Raw genomic sequence first — 24,130 nt, 5'->3', positions numbered from 1 at the left:
TACAACAAAGCCGGCATTAATTTACGGAAAAAAATAAATATGGAGATACAAGGTTTCTACTCGACAGCAACAATATTTATTTGAACCCGATTGCAACTAAAAGGTCCGGTATGCGATGAGCTCAAACCAATCACAGTTATACTTTACCTGATGAGCATGTTCCGCAGCACAGTGAAGTCACAATGCTCCCCGTTCTCCACTAAACCACAGAGGAGAGAGAGACAGAGGGAGAGAGTGAGAGATAAAGAAAGATATATTTGATTAATATCTTACGCTTTTCTGGTCTCACGTGATTTTACCTTGATATTACAAACTAAATGAATGCACTTTCATTTCAGTCATAAAAAATACCACGCAGTGACGCTCTGGGTTGTACAGATATCTAGGCTATGGGTAGATTTGCTGCAGGGTCTAATTCACAACACAGAAGGGATTAATTGGCGGCTAGCCGGCTACTGAGTGGTACATCTGCTCAATCACACATTGCGACAGTGGAAAAGAGATTTATGTTTTTGATGAGCGACCAAGACAAAGTTATTACGATTTTAGTTATCACAGCAAACTAAGAAAATGTCACACAAAAAAAGCTGTATTAATTAATATCTGTGGAAGGCCACACACACACACACACACACACACACACACACACACACACACACACACACACACACACACACACACACGTAATACTTGTAACACTAATGCTATACTAGTAAGAAGTAGTACAGTGAAACACACTGTTTAAGACCCATAAAAGCCAGACAGTTAGAGCCAAGCAGTTCATACAATAGTTGTATTTTTATTTTACAATGTAGAATATTAGGTGATTGTGAGTTCTTATTTGAACATCAAAGACATGTTTAGAAGATAAGATGGAATTGTGGAAAAGGCCTGCAGATAAACTGGGGGTGGCTGTGGGAGGCCTGCTACTGAGGTCTTACGTGGTATGACACAGTGATTGCATCCTCATCAACAATGCTGGCTGGCCTCCGTCTTGTCGACTGTCAATCAACATCAGGGGAGCGAATAAGGATGTAGACACCTTACCATTGATGAAACTTAAGTTGTCCCGCCCCTTGACCTCCCAAGCCAGCCATTGACCTCCCGCTTCTTCATGCAGAGGGAGCTCTGATGGAGGGGAGGGGTATGTATTTTTCAGTTACTGTCACACCCAGCAGGGGCAAAATCTGGGTCTGGAGCCGGTAGGTAATTATGGCTCAGATTTGGCCTGGTTCTGACCCAGAATCGGCCCACGCTTGGGCCCAGAATTGAATCCTGAATCAACACCATAACTTGCACGTGTCCAAGTTGACTGTCTAAAAACAAGTGGATTTGTAGGGGAGCGGGGGGTTATATGAGGTTTCTATGAGTAGTTGGGGACGCTAGTCTTAATGAAAGGACAAGGTTAGGGTCTAAGAGGGAGAAAAGATCATAGGAAACACATCAAGGGTTGCAACAAACTCTAATGGGATGGCAGAAAATACCTGACGTTTTATCAAAGCTCATAATATATATATTAATATATATATATATATAAATAAAGTGTGTTATATAATTATTACTATAGTGGCTCACGACATGTCAACCCATGCCAAATGGCTGTTGATGGGAAATATGATGTCACACCAACTTAGTTCATCAGGTGTTTTGAGCCCAGGTTTTTTAACTACCAGTAATGTTTATATTTTTATGCCTATGAACTGCATTCATATTTATTATGTGAATTCAGAACACAAAGCTGTTTGTTTGAAACATGCATAACTGTGTGTATGAGGGTTAGTTTAAAAACATGATTATGCTAAACCCCCCATATCACAATCCACTAAGAATCCATGAATGCTGTGAGTGAGAGCTCATGTGGAAAAGCCCAGTGACCATAATGACAACCTAAGCAAGATGATGCATTTGTCAGAGGTTGCCCATGAACCTAGAAGCAATGAGTTAGAACAGCAGATCCCAATCCTTGGTCCAGTGATAGTGCAAGGCTTCCTGCACACCTTGGTTCTTACTAGAGTTCTCAACGGGCCTGAAAATTAAGGCTCAGCCCTAACTGGGCCGGCCCGAGGCTCGGCCCGGCCGGAACAATTACCATACTTCTAGGCCCGAAAACCCAGAAAATATGTCATTATGTGCTCATGCTCAATGTCCTCAAAGTCACGCATCCAACAAGCTTTGAACTGAGCAGATTGGTTCCAGAGATAATGGCCAAAACATCTTGAAAACGGCCACTTTCGCCGATTTTCGATTGAGTTTTGGCCATTGTCGCCCGTTTTTCTTTTATAAAACGGGCTAGGAAGGTCGAACGGCGACAAACTAGATACCTGCGTAAAGTTCACTTTGAGCTGCATCCAACACATCCACTGCCATTTCCGTTTGCCTTACCGTTGAATTTTTTTGGGGGAGGGAAATCTTTTTTCCCCCTTTTTCTTCACAGAACCCGAGGCTTGGCCCGGCCCGACCAATTAGAATACATTTTGGGCCCGGCCCGGCCCGAAAATGTCGGGTCGGGTTCGGGCAGAATTTGAGAACTCTAGTTCTTACCCTGCAGTAACACAAGGGACTCAACTCAGTCCAAGACTTCAGTTGAATCCTGTGTGGTAAAGCTGGGACAGAACTGAAAGGCACCATACTACAGGAACCAGGAGGAGAACCACAAAGTTAGAGTGATATGTTTCTATTGCAGCAGTAGCATCAGTACCAAACAGCCTCTAATTTTCCCCATGACTATTTACGGCGATCAGACCTGGGACAAAAAAAATGCATAAAAAAGGAAATGTTTCAAATTACGGAATTTATTCTTGTTTGAATCTCCCTGGAACCCCAGGCCAGCAATAATTTAAATGATTTAGGATGGTCAGATATTTGTATAGTGTGGAGGCTACATAAAGCACTGATAAATATTTTTAACCCAGGTCTGATCAGAGCATTGGTTTGACCATCAGCCTAATGATGAGACACAGCAGAGGAGCGGAGGAGAGAGGGATGGAGGGATGGAGAGATGGAGGAACTGTGGATGGCCTGAGGGAGAAGGTGGGCCATGGTTTAAAAAAGTGAAAGATGGTTTTGTTTACCAACAACGCCCTCTGTCAGTCATGGAAACAAATAGACAGAAAAAAAAGGGAAAAAGAGAAAAAAGAAAGAATAATGAAGAAGTGAAAGACTGATAACGGTCAACCACAGAGAAACGCTTTGAAATAATAAATAGGGTATAAAACTATAAAGATATATACAGTATATAGCTCATCAGGAAAGACTTAAAAACAAATGAAAACGCAATGGAATGTCACAAACAACAACACTTCATTGCGGCTAATGGTGAAAAGAAAGTGAGACACACGTCACAGACAACAATTCATTGTGGCTAATGGTGAAAAAAAGTGACACACTGTCTCTCTCTCTCACATGACATCACTGGGTAGGGTCAGTGCTTGCTGCCATATAGGAACAACATTTCCCATAATACTCTTGGCTCCAGGGCCACAATCCCTGGATGTGTGTATGGTCTTCCTTGAGAACATGCACTCCATAGTTTCCCACTCCATACTTCATTCATTGGAAAAATATGAACAGTGAATGTTCACTGACATTCTCAATAGCAGTAACTTACAAATAACAACAACAACAACATGCGTCCCCACCTCTTCTCACAACTGTCAATATCTTGCCCTGGTAAAAACAACATAGTCTGAACACAATCTCCCCAAATAACCTTTCAATGGCTGAATTGAATTGTTCAATGATATACTAAGGGATGATTAACCACTTTCAATCTGGCAACAACAGCAAAACAAAAAAGAAAAAGCATTTTGTTTTTCTTCCCTGTGAGCTTGTAGAGCACAAAGTATATAGCGTTTAAGTGGTTGACAAAGGCCACATAAAGAAAGTTATGTCCTGTCCAGAGCTCAGCAACTTGACTTTGGCCGGGGTAAACCTACCTTCTGCCACGCCCCACGGGTACTGGCGCCCTCGGACCTTCCTGCCGTTCACCTCAATCACCACATTGCTCCCAACCACGGCCAGAGGCATCTTTTCCTGCAACAGGATACAAAACACGTAATTGTTCACACTTGTCACCTTTCAACATCTGCTGCCATGTTATGGCTGACATTTTGTGTTTGGCACGGTCTGCATTAAGCCCGAGTTACATTTAGTTGTGCGTGGGTGTCACAAAACTAAGTATAAATCAGGCTTTAGTTATTGAGGGCAAAAGTTTCCTTGGGTGATAGTGGTAGTAACCATCTGTGACTGTTGCTATGGGCAAATTAATTCAATTGGGTCTTTATACAATATTGATGGCCAGTTAGATAATGGGACTAACCGGCATGGAAAAGGGAACAGAGGGTGATGCAGTAGTGCTGGATATTGACCAATGGATTGACTGACTTTAGGCTGTTTGTGCCTCTTGGTACATGCTTCCCTCCCACTTCTCCGCATTGGGCTCTTTCACTCTTTATGTAAACTTGTCAAACCCCTAACAAGGTGTCCTGATATTGGAAAATAATGGACAAGGTGAAGAACTCCATGAAATGAGTTCGGCAGTTCCCTCCACCAAGTCAAATTATTTTTCCTTTCTCACACACATACACACAACAATGTTTTTATAATTGAGAAAACAGCAAACGAATGCTGTGTTGTCTTGATAACCACATTGTAGTCCAACACAGGACTACAAAGCTGGTTACAAGCAGTTTAATATAACTTGGAGTTATCTAGAATGGTGATTAAACTGCTGACGGGACTATATTTCAGGTTCCCCCGATATCCAATATTAAGGCGCACCTGACCGTGGCGGTCAGAAATCAGTATTTTCCATGGCCAAGGAATACGTGGCGCAGTGTTCACTGCTTGGTGTCCAGTTAGTACCTTGATCTTGCGTATGAGCTTGCTGTCTTCATCGTCCTCTGTGTCTGGGAACTCGTAAATCTTTATCTTGTGTTCCTGAATCTCCTTCATGATCTAAGGAACAGAGGGAACACAGTAAAGCAGACGTACCACACATGCACACGCTTTGAAATTAAATGCCTCATAAATAAATTCATATACACACACACACACACACACACACACGCATGCCCACACACCTGTTTTTTAAACAGCTGGCACTCCTCAGGAGTCAGTGTGTCAGCTTTGGCAATGAGAGGGATTACGTTGACTTTGTCATGGAGTCTCTTCATGAACTCAATGTCCAGGGGCTTCAGACTGGATGAGACACAGACATAGAACTGTTAAGAATCTTCACTGGATTAGGGGTGCAACAGTTAAATCAATTATAAATAATTAATTTGAATAAAATAATTGATTTTCAAAAGTATTTTGCATGACACCGTTGTGTAACAAAGTATAAAATAAGGCTTAAGTGGTTAATCAGACTAAACAATTATGTTGATTATAAAAAAATGTATTACAATTTTTTGTGTTGATTCGTTGAGTATATATATATATATATATATATATATAAAACAATTCAATAAAACATACTTCTCGATTATATGATTAATCGAAAAAGTAATAAATAGAATATTTGCAACAAAAAAAAAAGATAGTTGCAGCCCTACACTGGATGTCACATTATCTCCCTCATTTTGCCTCCTTCCAAGCAAACATTTGGAAGGATTCATGTCATTGCTATTTTGCTATGGCTAAGTGGAGTATTTTTTTTAATAAGGCCTTTTTAGCCTTTTACTTGATACCACTTCTAGACTACTAATCAGATTTGAGGCCCAGCAGTTATGAATTGGCACAGACAACAAAGCACATATTTTAGTACATGGAAACAGTCTCAATACTAGGATGGAAACTTGAAGCCCACAAACCAAATCACACATTGAACAACATTGAACAACATATTCATACTTTCAACAGCCAAATTAAGAGCCAAGCACTGGCACAGACCTCAAAGGAAATAATTTAAGTCCTGAGGCATTCTCGTAGCTTTACTGCCAAGACGGATGTAATTCACAGGGTCACCAGAAGAGGGCTCAAAGGCCAAACAAACCCGCTGCATGTAGGACTACAGCAAACAATAAGAATCAAAGAGCTCAGAGCCATGACTAACTTGTTGTTTCGTGTGTATTTCTGTGGTGTCCACAGATCATTATGTCATGGTGGGTTGATGAGGCATTGTCTTTGTAAAGCTCCCACTGGCTCTTCATCTCTGTCTAGGACAAACGGAACTCTTGTTCAGTTGCTTGGCTGGAGACAGCAAGCTCTGTCCGGCCAAGTGTACTGTATGTGGGAGATCCACTGGTGGTGGTGGCTTTTTTTTAAATATACATACACACACATATATATATATATATATATATACACAAAGTGCTTATACACACACGCATATATAGACATATGTTTGTACTTGTTCAAGGGATAGAAATATATAGTTTGTATGTGTACTGTGCATTTACATCTATATGTGTCGAGTGTAAAATATGTACTTACATTGTATGAATGAGTAAGTGTGACAGTGTGTGAGCGTTTGGAGGGGGTGTGTGTGTGACGTGTATGTTAGGGGTAGCGACAGGACTACCTATTCCAGGAATGTAGATATACTATAACGAGAGCAACAAAACAGCTGTTCACTGGACAGAAGGACTGTGCAAAGTGGGGGAGAGAGATGACACACATCCAGAGAGTGGGAGAGACACTAGGACTATGACAGTCAAAAGCACAGGACACAGTGGAATTACCATGTTCTTTTTGTTATATTCGAGTCAAATCTGCATGCTTACAGTAGTTGCTTGCTTACATGCTAGACTATCTGACCCTGGCTGGATTGCTAAATCTTTTCAGGACAAATTCAATTGAAAATAATCCTATTTCCTTTAGGCCAGTGCTATGCATGCACAGTGCACACGATATTTTTTAACAGAACTCAATGTTTAACTAAGTTAAGTTGTATGCAACCTTATTGCATGCAACAATAACAACAACAACAGAGACTTTCTATGCAAGTGTGTTTCTTATGAAGCAACTTTAGTTGTTGGTGGCTAGTCTAGTCTGCTAGCTAGCTAACTAATTAACAGGTGACTTTAGCCAACACTAGCTTGCAGCTAGCGGCAAATCACAATTTAAGTTATCTCATGCAGAGTAGATGTAGACTAGAGAGTTCTCTTTATGGGAGGGCATGCAATGTTAGACGAACTATGGATGTCCCGATCAAATCACCGACAACATGTTGGCTAATTAGTTGTTAGGTCAACCAAGGATGGACTACATCCCATGCCCTGGAGGGATGATTGCTCTGCGATTGGCTAGTCCGTTATTAGGCCAACCGGCGACCAATGCTGTAACTTTATCACTCAGTCAGTCAAAGACATATCCGTCTAATAAAACAACAAGCCCAGCTAAAAACAATTGTGCCAGTGAATGTGAATTCATCAATATATTTCTATAACTATGGGCACTTCAACTCAAAACTATTCACCTTTATTGATGACTAATTGGATGTTCTGTTATGACAACTTATGTACTTTTGTGAATTTGGGTCCCAGGGAGATACCGTATTTTGCATTTAGGTCCCAGTCAGAACCGCTGACCTATGTAGATAATAGAAGGTTGGAAGTTGTAGCAGCTGACAGTTCATTTATATTTTGTTAATTGGTTCTCTTAACACATCGACTGCCATGGACGTAATATTACGTCATCTCAAATCCAACGCTTGACCGCCATTGACGTAAATCTACGTCATCATGGTGTTTTCAGTGATTAGGCTAGAGGGCGCTCTTTGCCGACCTATGAATGCTGCTTTGACTTCCAGAGAAGGATAGAGCGTCATTTTTAAAAGAATCACCCGATCCACTGCAATGTTAGTAGATTTATAAAAATACATTTATCTCAGATTACTTTTCCCAGATTGCGTTGTTGGTGAAAACAAGCTATATTCTACTGCCGATAAAAAAAGAATGGAAGATCGCGGTTCCAATTTTCTTTCTTCCGGTAGATAGAAGAGACCCTCGTCCTCCCCCAGACAGCTTTTGTTTACATCTAAGTCCACATCGTGGGTTCCGTGGGTCTCCGTGGGTTGTCAAAATAAGGTAAAAACTCTGGCAGTGGCGGATTATTAATTAATTAATTAATACCTGGAAGTTGATGTGTTAACACCATAGATAGATTCTCTGCAGCATCAAGTCAAGTAGGAGATTATTTTGAACATAGAGAGAATTAGAGAGAATACATTTTAACTTCAGCCAGTGCTGCAAAATCAGATCACGGAGGGTTGGAGGCTTTGAGGTAAAAGAGCTTGGTAATATGGGTCTTAGCTGCTGCAGTGGTTATATTAAGACAGAATATTCTGGTGAGGCAGAACGAACATGAAGCATCTGAGAGACTATGAGATGAGGGAGGACAGCGTGTGAGTGTGTGTGTGTGTGTGTGTGTGTGTGTGTGTGTGTGTGTGTGTGTGTGTGTGTGTGTGTGTGTGTGTGTGTGTGTGTGTGTGTGTGTGTGTGTGTGTGTGTGTGTGTGTGTGTGTGTGTGTGTGTGTGTGTGTGAGAGATGAGTGCCCCTCAGTGAGCAGAGTTCTCATTGGATGACTCAGTGATGGAGAGCAGAACTCTACTGAGCATGAGCAGAATGGTGGGTGTTATATAACCCTTGTGGGTCACAAACATTGGCAGCCTCCTCATCTCTTGCTCTATGCATGCTACACATGCCCACATGCCTGGGCACATCCCACGCACACTATTTCTCTATGTAAGCATAGCAAAGGCGATGTGCCAGAGAAACACTTGATTTCACAAACTTTCTTTCCTAATATAAGTCCACATTAATAGACAGCGTTTGGGCACCCAGAACCTTAAATAACTCGGTGTAGTGGAAATATAATCATACAGTCTATGCTTAAGATGAATATGTATCTTAGAAGTTTATTAAAGAAGATTATCAAGTAAGCCAAGCAGCATCTTCTCTAAGCAAGGCCTCAGCCTCACCTCTCCTGTGTCTTTCTGTCAGTGCATCCTCCCAAAAAGAACTCCTCTCATGTCTTTTCACAGCCTTTAACCAAAATAGTATATACGTATAATATGGCTGGACACTAGTGTAAGAAACGCTGGAGTGCTTTTAATTTGAAACAACGGATAAAGGAAGCGGTGACACGCAGCCGGCAATGATGTTCAGGTTTTCGTGTTATTACACCCGCGTAAAGGTTTGATTGATCATCCAGGCTGACTGGAACCAAGGAATTAAAACTGCAGATAAGTTCATCCAAACTTATCAAAGCATGTGCACACAAAACCTACTACAGGAGCTAGGTATATCCATATTAGTCCTGACATGGAGGGGTTGGAGGAGGATGTTATAATAGTGAATTCTGATAACAAAAATGTTTGAATTACTGTAAATAAACTCCTTTACTTTGGATTTAAAAGATTAGGGTTGGTTGCACACTCTGCTCATAAATAATCTTTCTGGTTTGCACACATATATTTTGTAGAGGCAAATGCGAGTGAAATACTAGCACTGCAGAGCCCTGTAAATGATAAGAAAATGTAAGTTATTAGGAGAGATTGCATCCCATGGCCTGGAGAGACGACTGCTCTGTAATTAGCAAGTTTGTTGTTACGCCAAGCGACAATGTGCAATATCGAATAGCCTGGAGGGACAATTGCTCTGCAGTTGGCTAGTTTGACCAATGGTATATTTTCATGACTGACTCATTTAGACATTTGTGTTTATAGGGCTGGCCCTGCTGTGGCAGTACAGCCAAAAATACACTACAGTAGAGTGCAAACTATGCAAGGGGAATAGCCTAGAAAGCTTGGTTTTATTTAGAGTACTGTCAAGCAAGGACGAATGATGTATTTTCCACTGGAAAATGTGTCACTTGACAACGTATCTTGAACCATCAAGCACAATTTTGATACATTTTGATCTACATATAATTTGCCTTTGACATACCTGTAGCACTTGGGCCCACATAGAATTAAACTAATGAGATGCTTAGTAATGCCTTTAGCTGGAATCACAAAGTGGTGGCCTCACTAGCGTCCCCCAGAGATCATGCTGCTACTTACACCCCTTGGAGTAATTGTCTAGATAACGTTTTTGCAACCAAAGTGCTTAATGGTGGTCCAAGTACAGAGCCAAGTTAACTCGGGTCCAGTTTACCAAGTCTAGACGTTTTAAGAGGTTAATGTGAGCCATGAAGGTATAGTAAAGAAGATAATAAATAATAGATAAAATAAATCTATGCTTTCCTGTGCATGGGGAACAATTATCTAGAATGTTCTTGCCTAATGGGATCACTCATGGCTGGGTGTGCCTTCTTTTTAAACCGTCCCTCTATATATGCAGTACCTACCCGTGTCCAGAAGGGGCGATGAAATAGAGGCAGCAGTGGACCCTGTTGTCTGGCATCAGTCTGCGGTTCACCCTGGACTCAGCATTCAGGAAGTCTTCACACTTACTGTCTATGAAGTTGATGACTGGCTGCCAACTGCAGTTTAGAGAGTGGGGTGGTGGAGAGGAGAGGAGAGGAGAGGAGAGGAGAGGAGAGGAGAGGAGAGGAGAGGAGAGGAGAAAGGGGGACAAGGAGATGAGGGAGGTGATGGAGAAAAACATGGATTAGTAAGCAGGACAAAAGGGAAGTGATGTGTTGATGAAAAAGAGCGAATAAGAACCGAGAGGAAGAAAATGAGAAAACACAAATGAAAAAAACAAAACAAAAAACCCTCTTCACAACATTTAAGGAAGCATATAATTATGTGGTAAACCTCCAAATTATATCAGCCAACACACAGACAAACTCTATTTTTCTCTCTCTCTTGCTCACACACATGCATGCTTGTACGCACATCAGCACGCATGCACTGCACACACGCACGCACACACAAGATGTAGTTCCTCACCAATTGCTATTGTCTACTGCATCACCAAACCCTGGCGTATCAACAATTGTAAGTGTGAGCTGGACACCTCCTTCCTTTATCAGCACTTTGGACTGCTCCACCTAGAGAGTCAGACAGACAGACGGACACAAAGAGAGAGAGAGAGACACACACACACACACACACATAGGCGATGAATACATGACATTAATGATCTCCCACTCTCCCTCAGAACAGTGAGTACACCCACATGCTCTAATGTAGTCCCACGGTTTGAGCCCACACACAATGAGATGGCCTGTTGGAAGAGACATCACAGCACATGAAGCTGTGTATTGTAGATGTGTGCTTAATGGCATTATAACCCTCAGGTTATTCCCCAGTTAAAAGACGCAGACAAAAACACTGACTATATACTTTGTGTTACTGCGGATGTGATTTTGAGGTTGTAATATTTAAGACAAAAATGACAGACATAGGCTATCCCATTCCTCCACTACAGCACTTTTTAGAATTTTATGTAAGAAATAGGCAGAATTGTTTTTGTTTAACGTGATTTTGGCATTAAATCTTAGTATTGTGTAAAATTCATATACATCTCTCCATAAAAAAACTCAACAAACATAGTCAGAAAAGCTGTTTATCCCATTTGTACCCCCATTCAGTCTAAATGAGCTCTAACTATAGTATGTTTACAAAAAAATTAACATTGAACAAAAAAATAAAAAACTTTTTAGAATACACTATGTTTATGTTAAATGTTCTCTCACTAAAACTGGGAAAGCATCTGTGTCATTTTAGATTTGAGCGTTGTCTAATCAAAACAAGGGAACCAGGAGACCTGGTACTGCCAGACCCGACAAAAAAGAGGACAGAAGACAGACTCTTTTATGCCCATGTATGGACGAAAACGTTTGGAGAGGGGGACCGACAAAGCCTCATGTAGGCCCGACCCCCTGGGTCTGGCAAATAGCAGATATGCAAGCTCACAGCGTGTCACTTTGTGCCACGCTGCGAGCTTGTACATCTGCTATTTTCTAACATTTTTGAAAAATCTTGAAAGGGTTGAATAAAACATCTTCAGGCCAAATACATATCGTTTTGGGGGTCCTTGACACAAAAAAGGGTTTGAGAACTACTGATTTACAAGGCATTTGTAGAATTGGCCTCAGGTCTTAATGGGTTAATCCCTTGTACTGGAGACGGATCCATCATTTCCTAAAGTTAGCGCTTCTGCTGTTCCCTTGCTCCACTGCATACTTTCACAAGGCCAGCTAGTTATTTTAGGATCCCCCTTTCACAAAAAAATACAGACCTCTCTCTCTCACTCTCTCTAAAAACACATTCTTCAGCTTCCACAAGCCTTCGCATAATCTGTTTTGCTTTACAGTGAGGGATATAAATCATGCAGCAGTCATTTCAAATATATGAATTTAACAGTGTGCATGTGTGTGTGAGTGTGAGTGTGTGTGTGCGTGTATGTTTTTGTCACGTCCCAGCGCAAAACCATATTTGCCATTTGAACAGTTTCGGCGAAAGAAAAACAGATTGGGAGAAAACCTCAAAAATGCCTTCAGCCTCCGCACCATCATTTAAAGGAAATCTAAGCTGGGAGAATGTGTTTGTATGACAAAATATGAGAGATTGCCTCTGGAATATAAATAACTCTCACCCCATCTCTTCCCCTCTCAGTCTACAGCGACCGCAGCATACCGTCTGCGTCGGGCAGAAACCTTGCATCTCCATATTTCAACTTTTTTTCGCAGATAAATGCCCTACTTCGTCATACAAGAGTGTCATACAAAAGGAGTGAAAATAGCTGAAGTTCAGATCTGCCATTTTCTACTACAAGTTCAGATCTGCTATTTTCTACTACAAGTTCAGATCAGCTATTTTCACCATTTTAAAATGTTTTTTAAATAATAAGCTAAGCTAAGCTTTCACCCGACAGCAACTATATACACACATGTACATACACGCACATGCACAGCCTATCGCTAAATCCTTACACTCTTGCGCAATATACAAACACAATCGATTGCTTGACAGCATGAGAATGTATGCCTATCATAAGATTATCTGAGGTTATCTATAGACCCTTGGTGCATTGGAGCTACTTAAAAGCAACTGCTTTCAGGCTGTGGCCTAATTGGAGTCGATTTCACCTTGTGTGACACAGACGAGCTCACATACAGGAACATGAGCTAATTTTACACCTCTGATCCACAATTCAGTAAAAAGCCTGCCTCAAATAGCCCTGTCACAATTATTACATAATCGCAATTATATGAGATAATCACAATTATTTATAATTGTCATAATCATCATCAATCATAATTTATTTTTCACACGTTTTCAAAAATAGTGGATATAGCTAGGGTGACCACCTCCAGACAGGTCCATTGAGGGACAGATTAACCCGTTTCGCGGGACATCGCGGGACGCATGCACGCGCGCGCAGCGCGCGTGCATGCGGACCACTCCCGCGCGCGCGCGAAGCGCGCGCGCGATTTTTTTTTGCGGTTCTGGGCGGTTTGGGTTCGTTTTTTTCGCGGTTCTGGGCGGATTGGGTTCGTTTTTTTTCCAGTTTTTGGTTTCTTTACTTTGGTTTTAGGGTTAGGATTAGATATAAGAGGGTATTGCAAGTTAACTTCAAAATTTAATGAACTTTTTTTTTTTTTTATAAAATAATTTTTTTTTTTTTTTTTTTTTCCCATAACTTTGATTTTCGGGACATTGCCCTGCTTGTGCGGGACGCGGGACAGAGGGTCCAATTTCGGGACTGTCCCGCGAATTTCGGGACGGGTGGTCACCCTAGATATAGCAGATGTACAAGCTAAAAGTTTTGAGCTTGTAGATCGGCTATTTAAGTATAAAGTTATTAAATTAAGTCATTTGTCATATCTGCCCTGTGCACCTTTTTTTTACAAAGCCTAAAAGCCAAACAGAAATGTAATTTACATTCATATTATGTTCCAGTGTTCGACAACAAAAACAGAATTAAATTCTTTAATCGCAATTATTTGTGTGACAATTAATCGCCAACTATTTGTGTGACAATTAATCGTCAAATGTCATAACCGTGACAGCCCTAGCATCAAAGCAAGCATTGGGGGTCAGAACAACAAAAATGTGTGTCCAATTTCGAAAAAGAAATATGCAATGGTTATTTTAGTTCATTAGAAATTCTGTCTCTATTGGTTACCATAACAACCAGCCCACATCATCAGTCCTCTTGGCCAGTTGAGAGCCTAATGTACCAGCCAACCCATTAAATGTGTAAAGAGGACGTAGGCGTGTGCACAAAATACTTATTTGGCCCATGGTTATTGATGGGCCATAGTACATTTAATTAAAAGTGGGAATGATTAATACTGTGAAATACAGTACACCATGTTATTTTGGTATATACCGTACTGTGAAATTTCATCCAGTTACTTATTCTCCTAGTTTGGAATTTACTGTATTTTTCATTGTTGTGCTTACAATGTTTTATTCAAGTTTCAGTTACTATATGATGGTCTCTAAATTATGTGATGGATCTATGTGGGAACAGTGTGAAAGTCAGCATTTCTTGTGTGTCTGCTTCTGTATGCTGGGAAAGTGTTATGTTTCATGAGAACATTCTTACCCTCCTACTGACCCTTTCAGACCCCTGGGGGGAAAACAGGGACCTTTACTCAGACCCCAACCCCCCCCCCACCATTCTTTCTGTCAGTCTTTCTTGCTCTACACGTTCGGCAGTCTTCTCTACCAGGTCTCCCTCCTCTTTCTCTTTCATGGTTCTACTCTGTCTAGTTCCCTTGGTTTTCTTGTCTCCTTCACCTCTCACTCTTTTACTTGCCTATAAGTAGCACCCTGGATGTCCCTCCTCTAAACCGTCCTCCCTCCCAAACCACCTAACACCCCACCCCACACAAACCTCAGCCGTTCACCCCATCATTCCTTGCTCTTGAACCCCACCCCTCTCTAGGGATGGCGATGTTGTTTGGCCCATCTACTGCTTTGGTCCCAAGCAAGATATCTAAAGAATGACTAGCTGGACTGCCACAAAACCTGTCTAGTTCCTTCATGGCCAGCGTAAACCTAACGATTTAAGTGACACCATGACTTTTCTTCTAGTTTCACCCTCAGGCCAGAATGTCAACTTTTAGGTTTTGCAGGTTACACCCTACTTGTGAGTCCATGGCCTTTCCTTTAGCGCCACCCGTAAGCCAACATTTCCAGTGGTTTTCCACTTTAAAAAAGGCTCTCTCCCTGCTTGCAGAAGCTAGACCATGACATGGTGGCCTGGATCACAGACTATCTCACTACAATGGTTTAGTACTGTACTTATTGCCACATTTATACATGCACCTGAATTCCTCCCTGGGGATTAATAAAGTGGTTTTCTATCTTAAAAAGGAGTAGTTCATCCAAAATATTACTTATTTTCTATCAATAATCCTAAACCAATAATTTGATGACCACCCGGCTGCTCAGTTGGAGACTCAAAAGAGTCTCCATTGAGTCACCGTCGGTCATCAAATTATTGGTTTAGGAATGCGACAAAAACTAAAAAATCTCCATGACTTCAAAGCTTCATGGGGTGTGTTATTGATAGAAAATAAGTAATTTTTTGGGTGAACTACTACTTTAAAGCTTTCAGGGCTCAAGGGATGACTATGTTGGTCGGTTCAAACCACTTTGGTCTGGTTGGGTGTATGGAGCAGCACGGCCTCAAGGGGTCACTGGCAAGACTTTTAGACTCTTTATCTTGTTCCCCTCTACCCCACACTTGTCACCCACCTCACCCGTGTTCACATTTCCTCCTCTCATCCATCCCACGTTGCTCTTCAGCTTCACCCATCCTTCTCCCTGTTCCGTACACACGCGTGCTTCTGTCTCTCGCCCCCCTCCTTCTCACTCATTTGCACTCTCCACGCGCAGACTTCTTACTTCCCTTTCTTTCTTTTAGTATCTTCCTGCCTCTTCCCTAAGCCATGTCTCTTGGACATTAACAGGGTTACTAGCCTGTTCCTCTACCCCTCCCTCCCTCCCTCCAGCCGCCTCTTCACCCCATTGCAGTCAGATGCAGCCTTCCTCCTCTTCTGTCCCTGCTCTGTTTGTCATGACCATAAAAGGACAAAACCATAGAAGCCCTTTGGCCCTCACTCTCTCGCTCTCTCTCTCTCTCTCTCTCTCTCCTCCATCGCTGTCCCTCTCTGGTTCTTTCCCTCCCTCCTTCCATTTTTCCCTCTGCTCTGTGCTCGCTGACTCTGGCCTGTTAGCCTCTGACAACCCCAGCTCAGCGGTTTATTTTGCAGGTTTGTTTGTTTAGGTCTGATTGCTGTGTACTGAGGTCTCCAGAGCCTCTGCGTGTCAAACAGTCAAACATGTGGCATGGGAATGACAATGTGGGGGATGCCAGTAAAGGACAATAAAAGAGTGACTGGACACGGGGGAAGAGAGGGACAGAGAGAGGACAAACGGAGAATGTAAGGTTTTAAGGTGAAATGAGGCCAGTCATAAATGCCTCACAAATATGGCATTGGTGTGATCTCTGCACACTGAACCTTGATTCAACGTTTTCATCTTGACATCAAAGAGAAACTCAAAGCAGGGGAAAAGACCACATGTGGAACACATTGGATAAAAAAAACATGCATTATTAACATGCGTAGGCCAAGTCCAATGCATGTACACAGTAAAATCATCAGGGTACTGCTCCCTGTAAATTAATGCCCTACTACTACTAAAAGCAGCGGAAATAGTCAATCTGATTTTAAAACTTTCAAGTGAAAGTGAGAGTTAATTGCGTCTATGGGTTTTATAAATATTGAACCAATGAAAAGTATTAAGAAGAGCTTGTTACTAAATAATAACTACATTGGATCCATTTGAACACGGGGACTTATTTTCCATTTCCATTTCCTGAAAAGTAACGGTTTTGGAACATAAAAGGTTTCTGACAGACGGGCGACAAAATTACATTACAATTACGTTCCATTTGTACACTATATGGAGTTGGGAACAACAGATGTTCAGGAGGCGGTGAAGCACACCTTTACTCCGCCCCTTCACTCAAATCATGGGCGCTATTTATACACTGCCAGAACTACCCAGAAACCTCTATGCTTTTCGAATCCTGGGTCGGCGACCCTCCTGGAACCTACGTCCCCTTCCCTCGTCCAATCTTATTTTATTAAACATACTTAAACTTTCTTAAAGATGTGGTTCTTGACTCGTGAATAGAGTTAAATGAACACTCAGGATTTTACAGGGTAATCGCTGCATGCCGGCATGGTAGATGTTGGTCCTGAAGTCAGTCGGTCATTTTACCTGAACAGTTTTCTTGATGCGTTGGGAAGGGCCAGGGTAGTCCTTGGAGTAGAGGTCAGTCAGGAACAGGGAGTTGATGAGGGTGGATTTGCCCAGACCAGACTCACCTGTGGTTCAGGACAAAGACAGAAGATGCACAAATTAGACATATTACTGCGATTACTATATTTCTATTAATAACGATTATTTGAATATTCGACTTCCTGTAAAATAGAGAATAAATAAAAATTACATACATATACATACATATATATACATATACATATGTGTATATATATATATAATTCAAAATATATATATATATTTTTAATATTCGATTTTATACTAAAAACTGTTATTCGAATATTTGATTATTCTGACCCATTCCTAATGCTCATATTGTAGCAAATATTATGTAACAAGTGCCATTTAAAAACTCTTAGGACTGATGGCTACATTTTATATGCACACGTGCAGTTAACCACATGCATGCGCTTATTATGCACAGTGCACGCATGCACGCACACACACACACACACACACACACACACATACATACACACACACACAGATTAAGCATACACACAGAGCCTTAAGGGAAAGGGCAGAAGCAAAGGAAATAAAGTAGATTCATTATCTGCGAATGAAAAGGTCAGGAGCTCGTCCACCAGGAAGAAAAGCTTTCCTCTCCCCCTCCTAATCATTCTCTTCCTCTGTCCGTCTTGCTTCCCTGGTCTCTCTCTCTCTCTCTCATTGAAAACCTCACTTACACATCAAATTCATTCTCATACTGACTTTCCATTATCTGTTGAGTCAGTCATTTGGTGCACAACACATGCATGCTTTGCACACGCACGCACACACATGTTAATTTTGATATAAAATTAGTTTTTGTCATAGTTTAGTCATCTGAAATGTTTTAAATTTAGTCTAGTTTAAGTTGACTAGATTTTAGTCGACTAAATCCACAGTTGATTTAGTAGATTAAAATGTATTTTGGCAGGCATTGAAATACCCGATTTATAATTGGATGCATGCTGAAAATAGCCGATCTACAATCTCACAACGTGGTGCAGTGCGACGCATTGTGAGCGCGACACCCGAGCACAACCAAGCATAAAAGGACTTGTTGCGAACGCGCAAGTGCGAACGCCCAAGTGCAGCTTACTATGAAACCGTGGGGTTGTGTGTGTGTGTGTGTGTGTCTGTGTCTCTGTGTGCGTGCACTGCCTGTGTGCAGCCGCCAGAGTGCGCCAGAGTGCAGGAATGTAGACAATGCTCTGATTGAAAAACAGCCTGCAAAACACACACACACAGACACACGATGTCAATGTTCTCTCCCCATCACGGTGAAATAACACGGATTACAAGTCCGTAAATACACAATATTTTCGAGCTGTGTTCGCGCGTCTTACTTGTCTTAGTTCTATTGGATCTCTTCTCTGCTAGTTCCTCCCTATCAGTTTTTATTTGTTGACAAAATTGTCAATATATTTAGTAACAGTTTTAGTCATCATAGCATAGTTTTTACTTTTTCATCGAAAAGCGCACACACACACACACACACACACACACACACACACTCACACTTGATATTGTGATACAAGACTGGATATCGTCTGGTATTCTTTATATTGTAATATCAGCGTATTTTCCTGGTTTTAAAGGCTGCTTTACAGCAAACTATGATTAATGAGTTAACATCTGGCTAGTGTGGCTTTAGAAGCCACTGGACGAGGGGATGGGAGGAGGCAGGGATTGAAGAAGAATGGCTGCTTGTCCTAGAAAGACCTCGGCCTCCCCAGTACGCTGATCACACTCCTGATCAAAAATCCTAATTTCACCAGACCCATAATTGAATTTCAAATCTTTGACCTGTCTAGGACCAGAAACGTTCTGAACACAAGTTTAAAATATTAATACATTAATAAATGAATGGATAAATAAATAAATAAACTCATCTACAGTATGTGCTGATAATGAGTGATAATGAAAGTGTCCCCTTTGTAATCACCTCCTGGTAATGATCCAGTTAACACAAGCTTAAACCGTCAGTCCATGCTCTTGGAGTGACCGACATGCCATATCAACTTGTCGTGATCTACAAGGATCCTCTCTGTTGTGTGTGAATGTTATGGATAAAGTTATGTCTCTGTGAGAGTTATGACAACACCGTTTCTGTCCCTTGTAGCCTCCATAGCCAGACGACAGCTCACTCCCCCCGTTTGATGGAGTATTTGGGGTCAAGGGTCACACTCATGCTCGCATACACACATCAGCACTGATGAAGAGGCACGCAAGCGCGCACATGCACACACACTACACACCACACACACGCACACTTTCATGAGGGGTTGGCACAGATGTACGAAACCCTCCCATTGACGTCTGGGTAAGTGAACACTCCCTGACCCACAGGGGAGAGAAGGTTATCTAAACGTGGTGGTGTGGTGTGTGTTTGGAGAAGAGTAAAAGATGTACGTGCATCAGAGAGAGGAAGAGTAAACAAGTGGCATGGCCTCCCTATCCAATCTTGAGCTATTGAAAGTGAAGTTACCATGTGTGCAGTTTGTGAATGAAGCTGCTGCTCATATCGTAATGCATTGTGCAGTGACGAAGCTGGCTGCACTACACAGGCCGGCTGCTTGAGTGCAAGTATCGTGACACTAACACCCCATTTGGCCAAATGAAAATAGCAATTGTCTGCCATTGAGTGTATTATCTATCCTGTGTAGCAAGCCCCACCTATCCAGTGCTCAAACAAGTGAAATAAATTACTTGCCACAGTCCTCCAAACAGTCTAGCCAGCTGTTCAAAGAGCCTTAACTACCCATCCACAGAGTCATACGTACTGAGCAAACACTGGACTGGGTGCCGCTTAAACATCCCAGTGGGGCCTGACCAAACATCTCACTGGATCTCTACCAAACATCACACTGGGTGTCCTAAACAAACAGCCACTACAAAACACCTTCATGTTTAAGGCTTAAACACTGCAGTAAAGAAGACCTGCAAAGTGCCTGAAATGCATCAAACCTGTCACATCTTTCACCTGCTTATAATTTCATAGAATATAGCACACTTAAAACTATTTGTTGTTGAAAATGAAAGTAGTTTCCATGGCTCCGATGGAGACTGCATCCAAATCCCACATCTCTAGAGTTCTCTATCTGTCAATAGTTTGTTAGCACCCCTGAGGGCAGGTCTGTCCCATTTAGCCTCCCTCAGCTCAGCTTTAATTAAATATTGGTTCAACGTGACATGTGGAATCGCAGAACAGCTCACGACACTACAAATAGACTAATGGTGTATAAGTCTCTGACCTCTCTATCTCTGACTTCCTCTCATTAGCAACCCATCAATCAGTCTCTCGCAGTATGTAACAATTTTCTTCCCTCCAAAACTCGTCCATTATTTGTTATGGCAAGGCTTAAAACACAGTGAAGAGAAAACCACACAACTAAATCGAACAGTCTACCAAGGTGGATAGTTGCTGAGGAAAATTAAATATAATAAAATGTCTTTGGTGGACACAGCGGAGGTGAAGAACTCCATGGCAAGAAGTGGAGTTCCCTCCGCCAAGTCCACTATTTTCCTATATCAGGGATATCACATTGTGCATTATCGCACTTTGATCATTGACTGCTTACCAAAGGAAAACAAGAGAGGGTGTATTTAAGAGATACCCAGTATTAAGTCTGTGTTGGGCACCTATATAAAGACAAAATAATATATTCTGTTTATAGCTAGACACAAGTGGTTGGAAGAATATGTGATCAAACAGTTATTTTAATGGTAGTTGTTTCAAAACAGAAATGGTAGGTCAGATTGAAAGACAAGGAGACACACAAACAAGCACAAATAGTCAGACTGGGTTTCACATGATGAGATTCCTGACATTCTTTCCTTCTCTCTCTCTCTCTCTTCATCGTTCTGTATATCTCTTTCCTTTCTTCCTGTTAGTGTGGTAATGGTCAGAATGAGCCCTTGGGCAGTGGCTGGCCCCTTCACATCCTGATGACTAGCTAGCTAATGATACAGAGAGGGGGAGAGCGAGAGACACAGGGAGAGACTAGCCTAAGAGAAACACCTCTCCTTTCATCACAATAGCCCCTCTCCATGTGCCTGTATTATATTGTGTATGCTTGACTGACTGCCTACCTGTAGAGCTTCCCTACTGATGCACGCTCGCCTCGCACACACGCACACAGAGTAATAGATATGTAGGCCTTGAACCAGACAAGTAAAATTACACATCTGCCTTACATGGACACAGAATGAAGAGATTTAGAATGTGTTAGAGAGACAGAGACGTGTGTATTTGCTGAGATGGTTAGAAAGATAAGCTCCATTGTTCAGGGTGGAGGGGATGGCTGCAACAGGGGGCAAAGGTCACAGAGATAAAGATCTGCAATTCTCCCTCCCTGTCTCTCTCTCTTACACATGTTTGTATTACTATACTATACTTATGGGTAGTTCGAAAGCAATTTGTCGGGGAGGTCGAAAGCAATTTGTCATAACAAATGCCATTTTTACATAACCTACTTGCCCAATCCTACCCTAACCTTAAGCATATTAGCCACACCGAACACCCAAATCTAACCCCAACTCCTAAATGACCGGTCCTAACCTGAACATTTTAGTAATTGTAAACACCAACTCAAAAAACCTTTATCCATAAAAATCACCCTTTCGCTCATGAGGAGTGGGAACCAGGATCATTTCCCCCCATAAGTCCTTGTGGGGATCTTAAAGGTTTAATGACATTCACTTTTACACCACATTCAAAGTCTTTGTCCTGGTCCTTCAAAAGTGTACAAAAAGTTTTAAGTGAAAATTCCATTCCAGTGATCAATGACAGGTGTTTTTCTCTCACATTTCTAAAGCCTTTTCAACTGCAATGAAAAAAGAAATCTTTGCCTGCGGGTGTCGCTGGTGAGGGATTTTGCCTGTCAATCATCGCCTCTGCTCCGCCCCCCCCAAAGGAAAGGATAGGGGAGGGGAGGGGCGAGGAGGAGAGTGGGCGGGATTATTCGACTGTGACCTCACTGTCGAAGGGCCAAGCTCAGATTACTTTTCAGCCTAATTATTCAGAAAACCCCAGACCACAGAAAATCCACTGAATGTTCTAAGTTCAGGTTTTTTGGGTGTAATTGAGGTCATAAAACCCCAAATAAAACATTGAAAATAAAAAAAGTGAAAATGAATGTCATGATACCTTTAAGATAGTAATACATAAACTACACACACAAACACAAACACATGCACAAAAATCCTCTCCTTCCATCACATTTAAGGCAACTCCCCACTCCACAAACCATGCAAGATGTAAGAATCCAAAATAGATTAAGTCAGTAATCAGTTCACATGACAGCCTGTCTCACATTCATTGTCCAGATGGAAAAGCTACAGGAGCCTTGAAATAGCCTTGCTCTTAGATGGAAGCAGCCCAGTTTCCTAAGGTTTTATTAGGAAATAGAGAAGATGATTCCACTGTGAATAACTAAGGCTAAAACCTAAACTGACAGATATGGCACGTGACAAATGATCATCAAACATGTGCACCACAACAACTCTCCAGAGAAACAGAAATAGAGCCCATGCGAGAATATGAAAAAGAGTGGGGCTGCAACAGTTAATCGAACTAATCGCTTTAATCAATTATAAAAAGAATCGCTAATCAATAATTTTATAAAATAATCAATTAATAATTGATCCCTATTTTGGGTGTCATTATAGGCAACAAGTTTTTTTTCCCCCCGCTAAAATAGCCGACCTACAAGCTTGCGTTGCGTTGTTTACTATTTTAGCACGACACAATTGTGCAAAAATATAAAATAATAAAGAGTATGAACACATTATTTTTACAAAATAAAATAAGTTTAATAATCGATAAAATAATCGCTAAGAAAATAATTAATAGTTAAAGCCCTAAGAAAGACTGAAGGAGAGATCAACATATTCAACTCCAGTGATTTGACTAAGCATGTAGGAACATGCATGAGCACATACTATTGCACGCACACACAAACACACACACACACAGTTGTGTGCTGTGCCCACAGGTGATGAGCAGCATTGTAAACTAGGTTTGTAAACAGGCTCCTCTGCTTTAATGACAAGGCCCGTCCTGCACTGTGAGTAATAATTATACTGTTTTTCTTTTGTCACTGTACATTTGCAGAAACGTGAAGTTTGTCCTCTGTATTTACCCATCTTAACTATTAGAAGCAATGGGTGCAATTAATACAGTGCCTGGGGAGCAGTTTGGGGTTAAGCGTCTCATCGGAGCTACAGTTATAGTTTTGTATCTAGAAGTTGAACCCAGCTCAACTTCAATTTGTAGCTTTGTAAATGTGTATCTTTTGTAGCAGCAAAAAATGTTGGATGTTGCTTTGTATCTTCATGTTGCTGGTTTCCATTGAAAATGAATGGTAGACTGTATCTTTGTATCTGTCCTTGTGAACGCAGCATTGCGCATCTGACAGCATGATGTCATCAATAACTGATTGTTATGCATGGATGCGTAATGACAACTAATTTTTCATGAAACAGTTTCATGAAAAAACAACAACTTTTGACTGCAACAAATAGCGTAAGTTACGATATGCTTATTGCCTCCGCTCTATGCTAGGAGGGCTGCTAGAGAAACTGGATGAAAGGGGCAATTCTGCAAATAGACCCCATGATCAGTCATTTGGGATCAATATAAGAAGGAAAGAACGCCTATATGTTATTTGAGTCCGGACTTGTCCTTTAAGATTTCCTGGTTATTCAACAAAACATAAACCAGTCTATGGTTCAGTTCATATAACAAAAATGTATTATTACCCAATAAAACGGGTCTACGACCACCCTATGTTTGGGAAAAACTGGTCTAGGGGCTGCGACAGCTAAGGCACGGTCACCCCGGGAGTATAGGAGGGGGAAACCCCCATTTAGAGCTTTATAAACAAACAGGAGAATCTTAAAATCGATTCTAAACCACACGACAGCCAGTGGACAGAGGC

General features: G+C 41.4%; 1 protein-coding gene across 2 annotated transcripts in view; it reads right to left on the bottom strand.

Moving 5' to 3' along the window:
• LOC308091725 (septin-7-like) overlaps window positions 1-24,130 on the bottom strand; it is a 41,714-nt gene that overhangs the window by 5,523 nt on the left and 12,061 nt on the right. For both annotated transcript variants that reach the window (XM_080437420.1, XM_080437421.1), the window contains exons 3-9: window positions 17,142-17,248; window positions 10,842-10,942; window positions 10,295-10,429; window positions 5,082-5,199; window positions 4,864-4,956; window positions 3,936-4,032; window positions 148-199 (exon numbers count right to left, since the gene is read on the bottom strand). In XM_080437420.1, coding sequence (XP_080293546.1) covers window positions 148-199; window positions 3,936-4,032; window positions 4,864-4,956; window positions 5,082-5,199; window positions 10,295-10,429; window positions 10,842-10,942; window positions 17,142-17,248 — 703 coding nt within the window. The remainder of the gene's footprint in view (window positions 1-147; window positions 200-3,935; window positions 4,033-4,863; window positions 4,957-5,081; window positions 5,200-10,294; window positions 10,430-10,841; window positions 10,943-17,141; window positions 17,249-24,130) is intronic.

Source organism: Gymnoscopelus braueri (genome assembly GCF_963280865.1).
Source record: "Gymnoscopelus braueri genome assembly, chromosome: 9".
Lineage (NCBI taxonomy): Eukaryota > Metazoa > Chordata > Actinopteri > Myctophiformes > Myctophidae > Gymnoscopelus > Gymnoscopelus braueri.
The sequence above is the reverse complement of the archived record's forward strand: the minus strand, read 5'-3'. Positions and strand labels throughout refer to the sequence as shown.